At 42.3% G+C, this 15,145-nt stretch overlaps 1 protein-coding gene across 1 annotated transcript in view; it reads right to left on the minus strand.

The window, feature by feature from the left end:
- Window positions 1–15,145, minus strand: part of LOC125311032 (protein piccolo-like) — a 73,342-nt gene that overhangs the window by 43,949 nt on the left and 14,248 nt on the right. Inside the window, 5 exon segments of the mRNA XM_048268842.1 lie at window positions 783–1,405; window positions 1,407–2,893; window positions 5,397–6,979; window positions 7,282–11,539; window positions 14,411–14,758. Coding sequence (XP_048124799.1) covers window positions 783–1,405; window positions 1,407–2,893; window positions 5,397–6,979; window positions 7,282–11,539; window positions 14,411–14,758 — 8,299 coding nt within the window.

A 15,145-nucleotide genomic window follows, 5' to 3' on the forward strand; every position in this document is an offset into this window, starting at 1 on the left:
TGCAAATATAAGGTAATATGATTTAGAGGAAAGCAAACTAAATAAATAAGCATGTCAAGCAATACCATGCCATGCAAGAATGCAATAATCAAACTCATTTCTTTAGCACAGGAACATCTGAACATCTGAATGTTGTCATTGCAAATGAAACACATGCAAAATAATATTAGAAGTATTTATTAAATGAACAAACACATATTAGAGGGTGTAAAATTGTCAAAAGAAATCAAAAATATACTTCTGTGAGACTATATGTTATATATTATTATACCAACATATTATAAAACCATATTATGTAATATTTAACCTGGTTTAAACTCATTTGTTCTCTATTATTATATCACAAGTTTATCAAAGTTTACATTCTAATGATTAAGAGATATTCTGTCCCTGAGATAACACATAGTCTAGACAGAAATAAATGTAGGAAAATTATCTTCCTACATGCAGGTTGATAGGGATATAAAACATGCAGCACACAATGATTGATTATTAATCCAGTCTAAAACACAAACATGCACAAAGCTTACAGAAAAAAGGTTTCAAATGAAGGAAGCAATTTATCTGAAGACAAATCATAATGCATGCAAGCAGACACATTTCTTAGCACTGAAATAATAAATAAAATTAAAAAAAACAATAAACTCAGAAAGTGAAAGTTCCTTGATAGAATGCATTATGCAAATTGAGCATGTGATGCTGTGAATTAGCTGTGTTGAAACATTGCTGTGTGAGATGTGCGCTGTGCCACAGCCAGAAAATTGTAAACAGAAGAGATTTACCTTCACTCTCTGACATGGTGCCTTGTAGGTCATCCATGAGCACATAACCACGACCTCTTGTCTGCTCATCTCTCAGGTGCTGCTGCTGGGAGTCTTGCAAAGAGAGGCAAGACCCAAACTGGTCCCGGGAGTCAGCAGATATAGGTGGAAGGGGTCCTGCAGATGCTCGCGCCATGCCCATTGGCTGGCCTACAGGGCTCAGAGGGCTCTCCTCTTCCGAGTTCTGGGCCACAATTGGAATACGTCCTCTTCCTCCAGGAACAATTGGCAAACTTGTAGGCTTTGTTCTGCCAGAAGGAGTCTGATAGGCTGAAGTGTCAGTTGAAGCCTCACTTTCTGCTTTTAGCCTCAGAGAGGAGCTGGAGATATCTCGTTTGAGGGATAAGTCCAGGCCATAGACAGAAGATGGCCTAGAGGAAGGGCGTGATCTACTACCACTGGGGTAAGACGAATCCTCTCCTAAGGAGGTCCGCACACCAGAGCTGAGGTTAAGGCTCTGACCCACATTGAGGGACCCTGCAAGATTATTACTCATATTAGAACCTAGGTACTTCTGCTGTTCTGCAATGTTCTTGCGGAGTCCAAAGGTGATTTCATCCTGTAGTAGCCTGCTTGACCTGGGGGGAGGCAGCACTAGATCCAAGGTAGCTAGTGTAGTCTGTGTCAAGGGTCCTGGTATCCTGGAAAGTGGAAGAGTACTTGCCAAGCTTAGGGTCTATCAAGGGGGGTTTCTGTTTCTGATAGAGGATGGCAGCTGGAAGCTGCTTTGCAGCCTGCTTTTCTAGAGTCAGTCTGCTAATACTGTACTTCTCAGTCTTGGAGAATGGTCTGTAAGAACTGCTGGAAACACCTGAACCAGGGGTGTAGTAGTGGTGTGGGAGACCAGCCAGTTGCTCAAGGCTCTCTGTTCCAGCAGTGCTTCTTCGGAACTCCTGTTTCAGTTGTTGTTTTAGTAGCTTTAGCTCATAAGGTTCCTCCATGGCATCTTCATCTTCCTGGGTCTTTGCATAGGCATTAAGCCTTGTAGAACTTTCAAGGTAATCTGTTCCCACATCTGCAGCAGTTCGCCTTAGGAGACGCTCTGCTTTAGCAAGTTCTTTCTCTGCAAGAGTATAAGTGGAGTCGGAGAGGCCAGATGATGCCTTTGTGAGCTCTGCAGCATCCTCCAGGAGTAAGTAGCTCCTGGGGGTTTGATGGTGTTCCACATCTGTGTAGAAGGAATCACTTGACACATTAGACATTGGACTCCCAGCAATGCTACCCCCACGTTCTTCTAAAGAGCGGAGGTCCAAATGGCTACCATATTTTCCACCTAGATAGGAGGAGGCATCTGGTTGACTCCGAATGACATCATAGTTGGTGGCCATCTTAGTGGCATCCAATTCAGAAAGGAGAGCAGCCTGCTGTCTAGCCTTCTGCTGCAGTAAGAGCATCTGATGGTAACTCTGCTGTTGGGAAGCTGTGAGGGATGGCACAGAGGAATAGATAGATTGGGACTGATACGGTTGTTGAGACTGGTACAAAGAATGCTGGTACAGGGTCTGTTGTGGGTACTGGTACTGAGAGTACTTGCCATACTGAGCCTCTTGTTTGGTCTGTGGTGGGACAAACTGCTCTAACTCAGATTGAGGGGCCGTGTGAGGTCTTTCCAATCCATGTCCACCTGCTTCCTCCCCACCACCTCCACGCCGTGTCTCGCGGATGTTGCTGACCTCACTGTCAGACATGTAATCCCTGTCCTCAGCCACACTCTGCAGATATGCTCTCTCCCGTTTTTCCCGTTCTATCAAGAGGGCATCCTTCCTGCGGTTGATTCCCATTTCCAAGTAGCGGAGTTTGGCATCAATCTCTTTCTCCTCCTCATCTAATTCTGCCTGCTTCTTACGAAGTTTCGAGGATTCACGTTCCACTAAGTCCAATTCCCTATCAATGTCCTGCAGGATTTTGGCACGGGCCATGTTGGTGCTTCGGCAGAGGCGTCGACGGGCAGATGCAGTACTATAGTTTGTCTGGCCAGGTGTGCCTGTCTCCTCCTCTGATGGTGGGTTGGGAAGGGTTCTCTTTACTTTCTTCTGTGTTCCAGATGGGGTACTAATGGGTGATGACTTACCCTGTAAATAAAAAAAAAAACACAGTTAGAATTTTTATTCATATATTTTTTTTATCTGATCCCCTCATACATACAGTATGACCAAAAATGTTTTCAGACCCTTTCAAGTTTTCCACATTTTGCTATGTTTCATACTCATCTTTAAATAGATTAAATTCATGTTTTTTTCTCATCAATCTACACACAATGCTCCAATACTCCACAAAAACACAGGTGTTTGGTGTGTTTTGTAAATTTATTAAAAATAAAAGACTGAAATATCTAATTTACATACTTCAGACCCTTTGTTATGATGCTTGCAATCTGGTCAGACCTTGGCTGCAGAGTACAGTGATAGAGGGGACTTTTTGATTTCCAAAGGGGCACCATTTTTTTTTTTTATTGGGGACGATGGCGGCACAAATATTTCACATCACAGTTGATGAATTGATAGCTTAATGATAGCTTAATCATGACCACGAGTTGGCCTAGTGTCCGTGAGTAGAGACCCAGCTGTTGGGTGTTTAGCTACCTTGTACCTAAGGCTCTTACATGCATGTTGCTAACTGCTGATAACTTTGCATGTCTAACGAATTTTATCTCCACGATTGACTTTGTTGGGATAAGAACAAACTAGTTCATTTGCATGCATGAGTAGCCTATTGAACTTAATTTGCGCTGGAGGGTTGATAATGCTAACTTTTAGTGAACACTGAACTGAACTGTCATTCTGTGCTGCAACAATCTTGAATTGTTCTGATTCAAGTAGCCTAGACTACGGAGGGGAGCCTCCGTTGTGTGTGTGTGTGTGTGTGTTTGTGTGTGTGTGTGTGAGTGGGACAAGGAGAGGTTATGCGAGTTTTCTACTGCTGCATGTAACCTAACTAACGAGAGAAGACCATATCTACAGTACGTGAAATAGCAACAGAATAGAAACGTAATAGCCTATGTGGTGGTCACACTAGGGGGAACAAATTTTATTTGAAAGGGCACTGCCCCCTGTAGGGGCACAGACACACGAGGTGGGCAGAGTCAAGCCTATGTTATTTAATAAAATATTTGGTTAAAGCCAACCAATACCATTGTTGAGTTATACCTTTAAATGGAATGCGTCAGACAATCTTACAGTAGCATTTACAATCTCTATATTGTTGTGCAAATGTTCTGAATACTTTTTAATAATAATACATAGCATTTATTCTGCTCTTCCAAGCAATTCATTTCACGAAAACATGGTTGTTGCTTTTCAGACCCATTTGTTTCACATCCGACCTGGCGGTTACTTTGTTAATCGATAGTAAAACATATGTGATGTTAATTATATGAGTCGCTCTGAATCACATTTAATCTCCAATGGAATCTCGTTACGATATAGCCTAGCCTACTCTGTGATGCCAAAAAATGATTGACCTTAATATATTCTATCCTCGTCTGCCATTACTAGTAATTGGAAAGGCGTGTAAAAAGAGATAAATGGACTGGATGAATTAACTGACAACACTGCAAGTTTTGATAATTGGTTTTATATATGTTGGTCATACATTGAAATACTATATTACGCCTACTGTCTGTGGATAGGTTATGGTTGGAAATAATATTGTCAACTTTTTAGGGTTTTGGATAATGTTTTAGAATAAGTGACGATACTTTCAAGTGCCTCAATGCACCTACTATTTTCCAAATAAAGCACTTACTGTATGAATGGAAGAGAGGGGACTAATATCAAATAGTCTAAAGAGAAATTACACAACTAGGCCTACTGCCTACCTGATTTAAGTGTGGGTGCCAAGCCATAGACTTCAAGGTTGTTCTGTTTTATCAAGCGATTCATATATTTGGAACTTACAAAAAGGCAATCGTTTGCACAGCCTACTAGATACCAGCAAAATGGTGTAGCCTATCTTATTGGAAACAGAGGGTGGGAATATAGGCTAATAGTAAAGCAGGAGCACCAGCAAGCAATGGTTTTGACCTTCTATTATTCTAATAATATCATGAACTCTCAGTTTGGTTAGACAGGCATTTTTTAATTAACGCATCATCATCATGATCATCACGCATGAAGTTGAGATGAGAGATTAGTTTGAATAATGACATGAAACCTCTCTGAACTCCAAATATCAATTTAACACATTACTTTAATCATACAATTATATACTGTTTGGACACCATACCATGATGTGTTAATGATATATATATATATATATATATATAAGCCTAGGTATTTTGGCTATAGCTTACAGTCCTGCTTAGTTTTTCACATAGGGCAGCAGAATGTCCCATTGTTAGGATAATGTTTGTAATGATTTGCCGACAGATCGCTAGGCAGATGTATTTGCTTTATTTACATTCACTTCAACAAAGAGGTCTCGCCCATTTCAGAGTCCCCGCCTTGACGTGAGTTACGTTCTCATTATCACTTACCCTCTGCAGCCAGACTTGTACCCCAAGTGTGCAATGGCAATATGCATTAAGCCATTAATTGGCTTGTTGGCTTTTCAGTGTAATACATTAAGAGCACTCACAGTATGATCATCTGTATGCTGGAAAATCGCCGTGGCTCTGTCCTCACCAGTTGGACTCATGGGTTTAGGGTCCGACATCGACCTCTGCATTATCTTTGGTGTTCTAGAGTTGATAGGCTGAGCTTTTGATGGGTCTGCAGCAGCTGCATGAATTCTCTGTGGACTTGTGTCTCCTAAAGATTTATCATAAGACACAAACTCTAGGGACTTGCTAGGGGACACACATGGTGATATAGGAGAGTACAGGACTTTGGGGGATTTGGGAGGGACGGGAACCACCTGGAGGGAAGTGGAGTCCACTTTGAGTTTAGAGGATTGTCCTAACTCTAAGGGAGTTGGGCGTCTTCTGTCTCTCTGTGGGGAGGAGCTTCTGTCAGAATCTGAGTACTCCAATCTTGCATCAACCTGCACTGAATGTCCCTTCACAGTACCTGAATCTGTTTGCACAGAAATCTCTGTGAGAGCCTGAACTGACACCTGTCCCCCACATTCCGCTGTACTGTACTTCACTCCTCTGGGCCTACTACGTCTAGCTCGAGCTGGGACCTCCCACTCATCCTGGTCCTCATCATCTGTCTGGACACTGCTATCTACACTTTTCTTCACAGCCCTCTTCTTCCTCCCTGATGTGTATGTTTGTTCAGTATTGTCTTCTTCATCTGTTTGGACACCACTATCCATAATCTTTCTGCTTTCCGCAATACTAAGCAATGCTTCCTGTCTGGCTGCATCTGTTGCATCTCCTGGATACATCTGCCTTAACTTCTGCTCCTCAAGTTGTTGTCTCAGTTGCTCCTGCAAGCGTTGGATCTGTTCTAGTTGTTGTTGTTGTTGGGCATAGGTCTCCTTTTGCATCATGAGGTGGGCCTGCCTTTCTTCTTCTTGCTGGCAAAGGATCTGCTGTTTCATTGCTTGAAGTTCCTCTAGCTCCTTTTGTACAATCATCTGCTCCTGTTCACGAAATCGTTGAATCTCTTGACGCTCCCATTCCAGCTCTTCAGCCAGCCGCTGCTGCTTCATTTTCTCCATTTCTAGTAATTCCCGTTCCATCTGGTACTGCCCATCACCAGGCACCATAGGAGATGATAACGCCTCTAGGGAGGCAGCAATTGCTTCCAAAGATGCATCAGTATATGAGTCTAAGGTACCTACTGTGGCTACTGTAGGTGTAACCTCAGAGAGAGCAGATGAAATAATACCCTTTGTTGCAACAATTTCTAGGTTTAGAGGCTGTCGCTCTTGTACCTCTGCTGTAGTGGTGACCAATGTGGATACAAAACTCTGAGACCTGGTAATAGGTTGGTTTTGAAGAGATGATAATGATGGCATAGTGTCACTTGTATGCATTCCAGACAGGGTATTGTATGTTGCACTGAAGATTGATCCAGGCTGTGTGGTGATTGCATAAGTGGATGGGATTGGGGCTGCTACTGAGGAATAGACAATACCATTGGAGGATCTCAATACACTTGTGACTACAAAGGGCGTTCCAGTAGCAGATGTGATTCTGGTTTGGGAGAACTGTGGAATTGTCATGCCAGAATATGCCCCTGTGACTCTGCTTGAATAGTCCACTGCCTCACCTGTTAAGAATTCAGAGTTAGATGGTTCAGTCCATGAAACACTGCATTGGTTACATTAATAAAGATATGAGTAAGCATTGAGTCTTGCCAGATTAGTGATGCTGGGAAGTCAAAACAACAGGGTACAGCATGCAGGGACATGCATCTGTGTGTAAAAAGAAAATGCTGAGCTGAGAAAAAGTCAATGCATGCAAAAACAAAAAGCAACAAAACACAAAACATCTTAAGATATCAGCCCAGAATAAGTGGAGGTAATTCAAAATGATACCTCGCAGAGAGATCTGCAATGTCAGCATACTGACCTGCCTCAGATATCTTTCCAGAAGTAAGATCAACGGCCCCCTCTATGGCACCATTGAAATCATAACTGTTTTTGCTCTTGTAGAGAAAAAGCCCAGCTTCAGCTAAATTAGTGTCTGACATGGAAGGCTTGATACCAACGAAACCTTTCATTCCATAAGGGGAGCGATCATACTGATAGTGGTCATCCCGATAGCCAAAGCGGTCTTCAGGCAGTGGAGTGGGCTGCTGGGTTGTACAACTCCCAGCAAATGGCAACTTGTAAACAACATCACAGCACACTGCTCTTCTGCCAGCTGTCAGATCTACAGGTTTTCCATCCTCTTCAGTGATCACAGCTGTCATGACCTCTGCAGTGGATTTGTCAACAGAGACAATGGTCTGAACAGGCTTTGCTGTAGTGAGATCTACTACTCCAGATACACAAGTTTCCAAGTGAGGAGGGACACTTGCACCAAAACCACTTGTTACAAAGGTTGGAGCAACAGTAACAGGAGGTGTCTGAACTTTCCCTACACTAGTGGACAGATTGATTGGTTTCTCTGGTTGGGCATCTACTGGTCGGTAGATTATTTGAGAAACTGGCTCAAATGATTTGGCTGTTGTAAGCTGAAGAGGCATTGAGGTGGCCTGAAATGCATCATTACCATGAGCAATTGTGGCTGTGCAAGTGACAATGGTAATGTTGTCTGACACAACAGAGACAGAGGCAGGGGGTTCTGTGCTGAGATTGACAACAGATGACTGAACTGCACTTGTTTGTCTTGCACTGCTCTCAGTAACCACAGACTGTCGTCTTGACTCAGATGATGACAGGTCAACACCTTTCATGGCTGTATCTGCATCCATTTTTGGGGTACGAAGATCCACAACCTCACCAGCATGATAGATGTGGCTATTCTGAGGCTGGGTTTTCAGATTCTCTGGACTAGACGAAGCCCAGAAGGAACTTGGGGTAGGCATGGATGGCACTCTTTCATGTACAACAGACACTGTTGTTCTTTGAAGTTCTGTGGTTACAACTTGTGCAACACCATTAGCTAGTGGTACTGGTGGTTGAGCTGATGCTGATATGGCTTCATAGACATGACTCATGCTTGACACCACTTTCTCAGGCCCGCATATTTCTTGACTTTCTATTGATTCAGTGATTCGAGTAAATGCAAGTGGCACTTTTGTTGTTCGTTGTTGTGGGTCTGACTGGGTATGGCTCTGTTGCTGTGGTGGATAAGGAGATGCTTGAGGGTGCATTGTTGGAGATGCAAAATCACAACTTGCTGAGGCTTGAGACTGTATGCCTTCTACTGGTGAGCTGGGCTGTGATGGCAGTGTTATAACTACATATGTTTCATGTAAAGTTTTGGTGTGCCTGGGGGATGAAGGGGATTTGGGTGATGTGGTTCCAGGCCTGCTATCTACAGAGGGACTTAGATTCAGAGCTATGCTTGCAGACTCGGTGGTTAGAACTGTTGGTCTAGCTGGTGAATGAAGAGGAGAAGGTGGGTGAACAATTGTCACTGGCTTGGGAGCTATTGGAGGCTTGACACTTTCTCCAGATCTGTGAGTGAAAGTGAGACCTGCTGGGATGGAGGATGGCTTTGGAGGAACAGGTGGTGGAAAATGCGGCTTATGTGTTGTACCTCCAGACTGTTTTTCCAAAGTACTGGGGCCTGTAGTCATACCCACTGGAGTACAACGTGGAAGAACCTGAGGTGGTATCTTTTTTGGATATAGAGTTGGCTTCGGCAGTGTTGGAGGTGGCAAGGGAGGAGGCATAGGAATGTCTGTTTTTTCCTGAGACAAACCACGGCGTAATACTGCTGGTTTGGGAGGTACAGGGGGAACTGTTGATACTACACTAGGTGCAGAAGGAATGTATTGCGGTACAGTTGGTAAAGGTGATACACTCACCACAATGGGATGAGACAGTTTTTTAGCTACACTGACAATGGAGGTGGAATCTAAGTTTGTCTGACTAGAGAAAGAAGATTTTGATAAGTCAACCACACCATGCTGGTCTATTTCTGTGGTTGTGGAATCTCTGAATGAGGAATGAATGTCAGGTATCTCAGAAGATATTACTTGATGGTTAGAAGATGTAGTATCTTCAGATGATGGGACAGAATGTATGTCTATCTCTGAAGCTGGTGCTACAGTATATTGGTCTTTGGAAACAATTTGTATGGGCTCTGTCTTTATAGGAGTTTCTGATAAGATCTCAGGTGCACTTGGAGCCTTTTCAAGTGTGTGATCTGCACCACTGTCCTCATCAGGTTCTTCTTCACCGGAGGAGCACTGAATGACCCTAAGGTCTGGTATAGGGTAGAGACGTTTCTGTGAACCTGTGTCCATCACTGTATTATTCCCTGGTGCTCCAAACTGTAACATTGAGTTTTCAGAATCAGGACATGGCTGTGTTGGACTGGTTCCAGGTGTTAATACAGCTTTCTGTCGCTTCATAAGTTCTTCATAGGCAGTTTCAGCATCTAATAGTGGTTTCCCATCTTTGCCTATAGCCACACTGCTACTGGTGGGAATGAAACCAGAATGACATTCAGGAGGTGGTAATATTATTTCTGGTTGTGTTATGTCCTTTGTTGGCTGTGACTGTTTCAAGTCCTGTTCTTTTAGCATAATTTCCTTTTTCTGCATCATATCTTCATAGACCTCATCTGGTGATCTTAAATGTTTTGATTTTTCTGGCACTGGCATTTTACCCTTTTCTTCCTCATCACATTTGTCCTTAACAAGAGATTCATAAGCATAATCCTCAATCAACGTACTACTATACAAAGATTCCTTACAAGGTGGTAACTCCACTCTCTCAATTATGGGGGACTTAGCTTTTAACATAATTTCTTCATAGGCTTCATCTGCACTTTTCAGGGCTTTTTTCCTTGTCACTTCTTTTGACAGAGTGTCACCATGATGTTCATCTGTAGGAGAGTAAAGGCATACAGATGTTGGAAGTTGATATACTTTCTGTACTGCAGCAATTTTCTCTGGGTTAACTTCAAATCCTTCTGGGTCAGATTCCATACTAGGTGAGAAATCTGAGCAAGATGATCTTCGTATCTCCTCCATCTCTGCCTCTTGACGTAATTCTTCTGTTGGGGAGGCATCTTCAATGGGAGAGAGATTGCTTGGGGGTGTTTTGGGATGCTCCCTTCTCCTCTGTGCTCGTATGTCCTCTTTATCTTTCTTTGATTTTTTCCCTGAGCTCTTCTGCTTTTCTTGTTCTCTGAGGAGCTCTTCTTCCTCACGAAGTTCCTCTTCCTCAGAAGAGTCCTCAATAGTTGGCAACATCTGGCCAGGTTGTCGGTGCTTTGCCTTCCTGTGCTGTTTACCTTCTCCACTTGACCTTGTATGACTTGGACTGCTGCTGTCACTGTCTTCATCTAGGGATGACAGAGAGGTAGGTGAAGTCCCTGGAGTAAAGCTGGAAGCATGTAGACTAGAGGAGCCCTCACCTCTGGAGCGGTCTTCAGGAGAATCTGTTAGACTTTCAGGCTCTCCATCGTCGAATGTTGGCCGAACAGTAGCAGTGCTGTTTAGCTCAATGGTTTTGAAGTGCCTAATACCTGTTGCAACCTCCTCTGAGGATTTAGCGAGAGAAGTGAGGTTTTTCACATCATTGGCATCCTCTGGACTAATGCTGCTATTTTTAAGAAGACGCCTACCTCTCCCTGACTCACTTTTCTCCTTTCCATCTTGTTGTCTTTTTTGCTCCTGATCTCTGTCCTCATGATTTGGTGATGCAGTCACATCTGCACTCATATCAGTAATTTGGGTTTGAATTAACGGTTCTTCATCAACAGACATAGGGCTGTCTGAGGGATCTTTTTCACCACCACCTGCCACTTTCTTTGGGAGGGATACATGCTCACTCTCACTGCTATCCTCAAATGAATCTTGTAGTTCAGCTGGTACAGACAGTTTTTTCCGCTCTGTGTTGGAGGCAGCAGTCACAGTGGTATCCTTCCTCTCTTGTGGTTCTCCTTGGCCGTCTTCCTCTGAGCTCTGTTCAGGTGACATTGGTAACACTTGTAGTCGACGCTTTCCTTTGACCATTTCATTTGATTTATCCAAATCATCTCTTACAGCTATGGTTGACTGAGCCTCTAGTATAGGTAGAACTGTGCTCTCCAGTTTAGCTAGATCAGAGGGACTTGTCACTCTATCTTGCATCACTACAGCCTCATCTCCATGTTCTTTGTGGGTTTCCTTTTCTTTAGGTTGGCTAGTTACTTCAGTGTTTGTCTGCAAAAAAATACAGTGATTTTTCCATTAGTTTGTGATTGTACCCTGAACATTGCACACATTGAACACTTAAATGTTGCACAATATAATGACACAGCACTACAAAGGCTATGCTACTGTCTCTCTAGTGTTCTACTTATGAATGGCATCTATGGTAACTAGTTAGATTCCTACTTACAGTGATGTGTCCCAGTTTATCCTCATCTCTTGACTTTATCTCTGATTCATGTGATTCAGATGGTGTCTTTTCTTCTGCTAACTCTTTGTTCGTGGTCTGCTCATTAGCTACAGGACTGAGGGAGTCTAGCTCTATATCAGGGTTTTTAGGTGGACATATTTTTGCTACTGGCTGTTTGGATTCTATGCACTGCTCTACCAGGGAAATTGATGCACTTTGCACAGTTGCCATCTGTTTTTCACCAGTATTTATGCTTTCAGGCTTCTGTTCATCAGAGATAGAATCAGAATTGATTTCACTTTCTTCAATTTTAGCCTTAGGTGTTTTAGCTTCTTTGTCAGGAACTTCCACGGGAACTGGTTTACATTCTACTGCTGACGTCTGTTTCTCATCAGTATTTATGCTTTCAGGCTTCTGATCATCAGAGGTAGAGTTGTTTACACTTTCTTCCATTTTTGACTCTGTTTCTTCAAATTTCATGCTCTGCTTTACCAGGGAAAGTGACTCACTTTCTACCGTTGCTATCTGTTTCTCATCAGTCTTTATACCTTTGGGCTTTTGTTCATCAGATGGAGAATTGGAAGTGCCTACATTTTCTTCAATTTTTTCTGGTTCTTCAATGCTCTGCTCTACCAGTGGAACAGATTCACTTTCTACAGTTGCCATCTGTTTTTCACCAGTGCTTATGCCTTCAAGGTTCTTTTCATCTGAGGGAGAATTTGAATTGTCTACACTTTCTTCCATTTTTGTCTCTGGTTCTTTGGATTTTATGCTCTGCTCTACCAGGCAAACTGATTCACTTTCTAGAGGTGCTGTCTGTATCTCACCAGCATTTATGCTTTTGGGCTTCTGTTCATCACAGGAAAAATTGGAATTGCCCACATTTTCTCCAATTTTTGCCTCTGGTTGTTTAGCTTCTATGCTATGCTCGACCAGGGGAACTAGTTCACTTTCTACAGTTGACATCTGTTTTCCACCAGTATTTATACTTTCGGGCTTCGGATCATCAGAGGGAGAGGTGGAGTTGCTTAAACTTCCTTCCATTTTTGCCTCTGCTTCTTTAGCTTCTATGCTCTCCCCTACCAGAGAAATTGAATCATTTTCAACAGTTCCCATCTGTTTTTCACCAGTCTTTATTTCTTCACACTTCTGTTCATCAGATGGAGAATTGGAAGTGTCTACACTTTCTTCATTTTTTCTTCTGGTTCAGTAGATTTTTTGCTCTGTTCTACTTGGGAAACTGACTCACTTTCTACAGTTGCTATCTGTTTTTCACCACTATTTATGCTCTCTGGCTTCTGTTCACCAGAACTGGAATTGCCTACATTTTCTTCAATATCTGCCCTTGGTTCTTTAGCTTCTATTCTATGCTCTACAAGGGGAACTGGGTCACTTTCGACTGCTGACGTCTGTTTTTCACCAGCATTTCTGCTTTCGGTCTTCTGATCATCAGAGGGAAAGGAGGACTTGTTTAAAATTTCTTCCATTTTTGCCTCTGGTTCTTTGGATTCAATGGTCTGCTCTAACAGGGGAACAGATTCACTTTCTGCATTTGACTCATTTTCTACAGCTGTCATCTGTTTTTCACTAGTCTTTATATCTTTATGCTGCTGTTCATCAGATGAACAATTAGAACTGTCTACACTGTCTTTATTTTTTTCTTTTGGTTCTTTAGATTTAATGGTCTGTTCTTCTTGGGAAACGGACTCGCTTTCTATTGATGTCTGTTTTTCACCAGTATTTATGCTTTTGGGCTTCTGATCATCAGAGGGAGATTTTAAATTGTCTACACTTTTTTCGATGTTTGTCTCTGGTTCTTTGGAGTCTATACTCTGCTCTACCAGGGGAAGAGATTCACTTTCTGCAGTTACCATCTGTTCTTCACTAGTATGTATGCCTTCAAACTTCTTTTCATGAGAGGGAGAGTTTAAGTTGTCTACACTTTCTTCAATTTTTGTCTCCGGTACTTTGGAGTCTATGCTTTTCTCTACCAGGGGAAGAGATTCACTTTCTGCAATTGCCATATTTGTTTCATCAGTATTTATGCCTTCCATCTTCTGTTCATCGGAGGGAAAACAGAAATTGTCAACATTTTCTTCAGTTTTTGCCTCTGGTTCTTTAGATTTTATGCTCTGCTCTACCACGGAAATGGACTCACTTTCCATAGTTGTTATCTGTTTTTCACCAGTATGTATGCATTCAGGCTTCTGTTCATCAGAGGGAAAATCACAGTGGTCTACACTTTCTTTGATTATTGTCTTTGGTTCTTTGGATTCTATGTTCTGCTCTGCCAAGGAAACTGACTCACTTTCTACAGTTGTTGTCTGTTTTTCACCAGTATTTATGCCTTTGAGCGTCAGATCATCAGAGGGAGAATTGGAATTTTCTACACTTTCTTCAATTTCTGCCTCTTGTTCTTGAGTTTCTGTGCTCTGCTCTTCTAGAGGAACAGATTCATTTTCTACCACTGCTGTCAGCTCTTTACCAGTATTCATGATTTCAGATTTCTGCTCATCTGAGGGAGCATTAGAATGTTCAACACTTTCCTCCACTTTTGCCCTAACTTCTTCAACCTCCATCAAACTTTCAGTGGAGCATGCTGGTGTATCTGTTGTGTCTGACTGTTGTGTTTGATCATGTGTACCAGCCTTCTCTGAAATATCAGGTGTCTGGGCCATGTTTAGCTCAAGTACCTCTGTTTTGTTCTCTGACACAGGGTCTTCCTCTATTGCTGTGGCTTCTGCTGCCTGTGCTGTTTGTCTATGATCCACTGTTTTATCTGAGCTCAATTGAGGCTGCTTGGCCTGAGCATGATTAATACTGGGACTCGATTCGGCAAAGGCAGCAGGAGCTTTAGATGCAGGGGAAAGAGGATCTTCTGAAATAGGGGAAGTAGGGGTAGGGACAGCGCTAGATGTAGGAGATGTAGGTGCTGGTTTCATAGGCTGCTTGGCTGGAGAGGTCTTAGGTGAAGGAGACATATCACCCAGTTGTCCTGAAAGAGCTCTTTGTGTCTGGCAGTTCAAGCAGAGCCATTCATTCTGTAAAATAGTAGCAGAGAACATAGAGGGATAATTCCATTGGGTAATTAGATAGATACAACTGCTATTTATGAAGTGAATGCAATACGACTTTAAGACTTATTGCATCTGAAAGTCTGGTTGTCACAAAAAGAAGAACTCAAATATTATATTTCTGGAATATTCTTGACATTTATGTATACCCTTGAACATTTATGTATACCCTTGAACAGCTGTTACACTATCCCATTTTGTATTTACAATACAAAATGGGATAGTGTAACAGCTGACTTCTGTAAAAAGAAGTGTGTGTGTATACATTCAATTGAATATTGTATAATATTATACTCTTAAAACGAATGTGTTGAAAATAACACAACTTGTGTTGTTTTTAACACATCTATTTAG

The sequence above is a fragment of the Alosa alosa genome, chromosome 17, assembly GCF_017589495.1.
Source record: "Alosa alosa isolate M-15738 ecotype Scorff River chromosome 17, AALO_Geno_1.1, whole genome shotgun sequence".
In the NCBI taxonomy this organism is placed as follows: Eukaryota; Metazoa; Chordata; class Actinopteri; order Clupeiformes; family Clupeidae; genus Alosa; species Alosa alosa.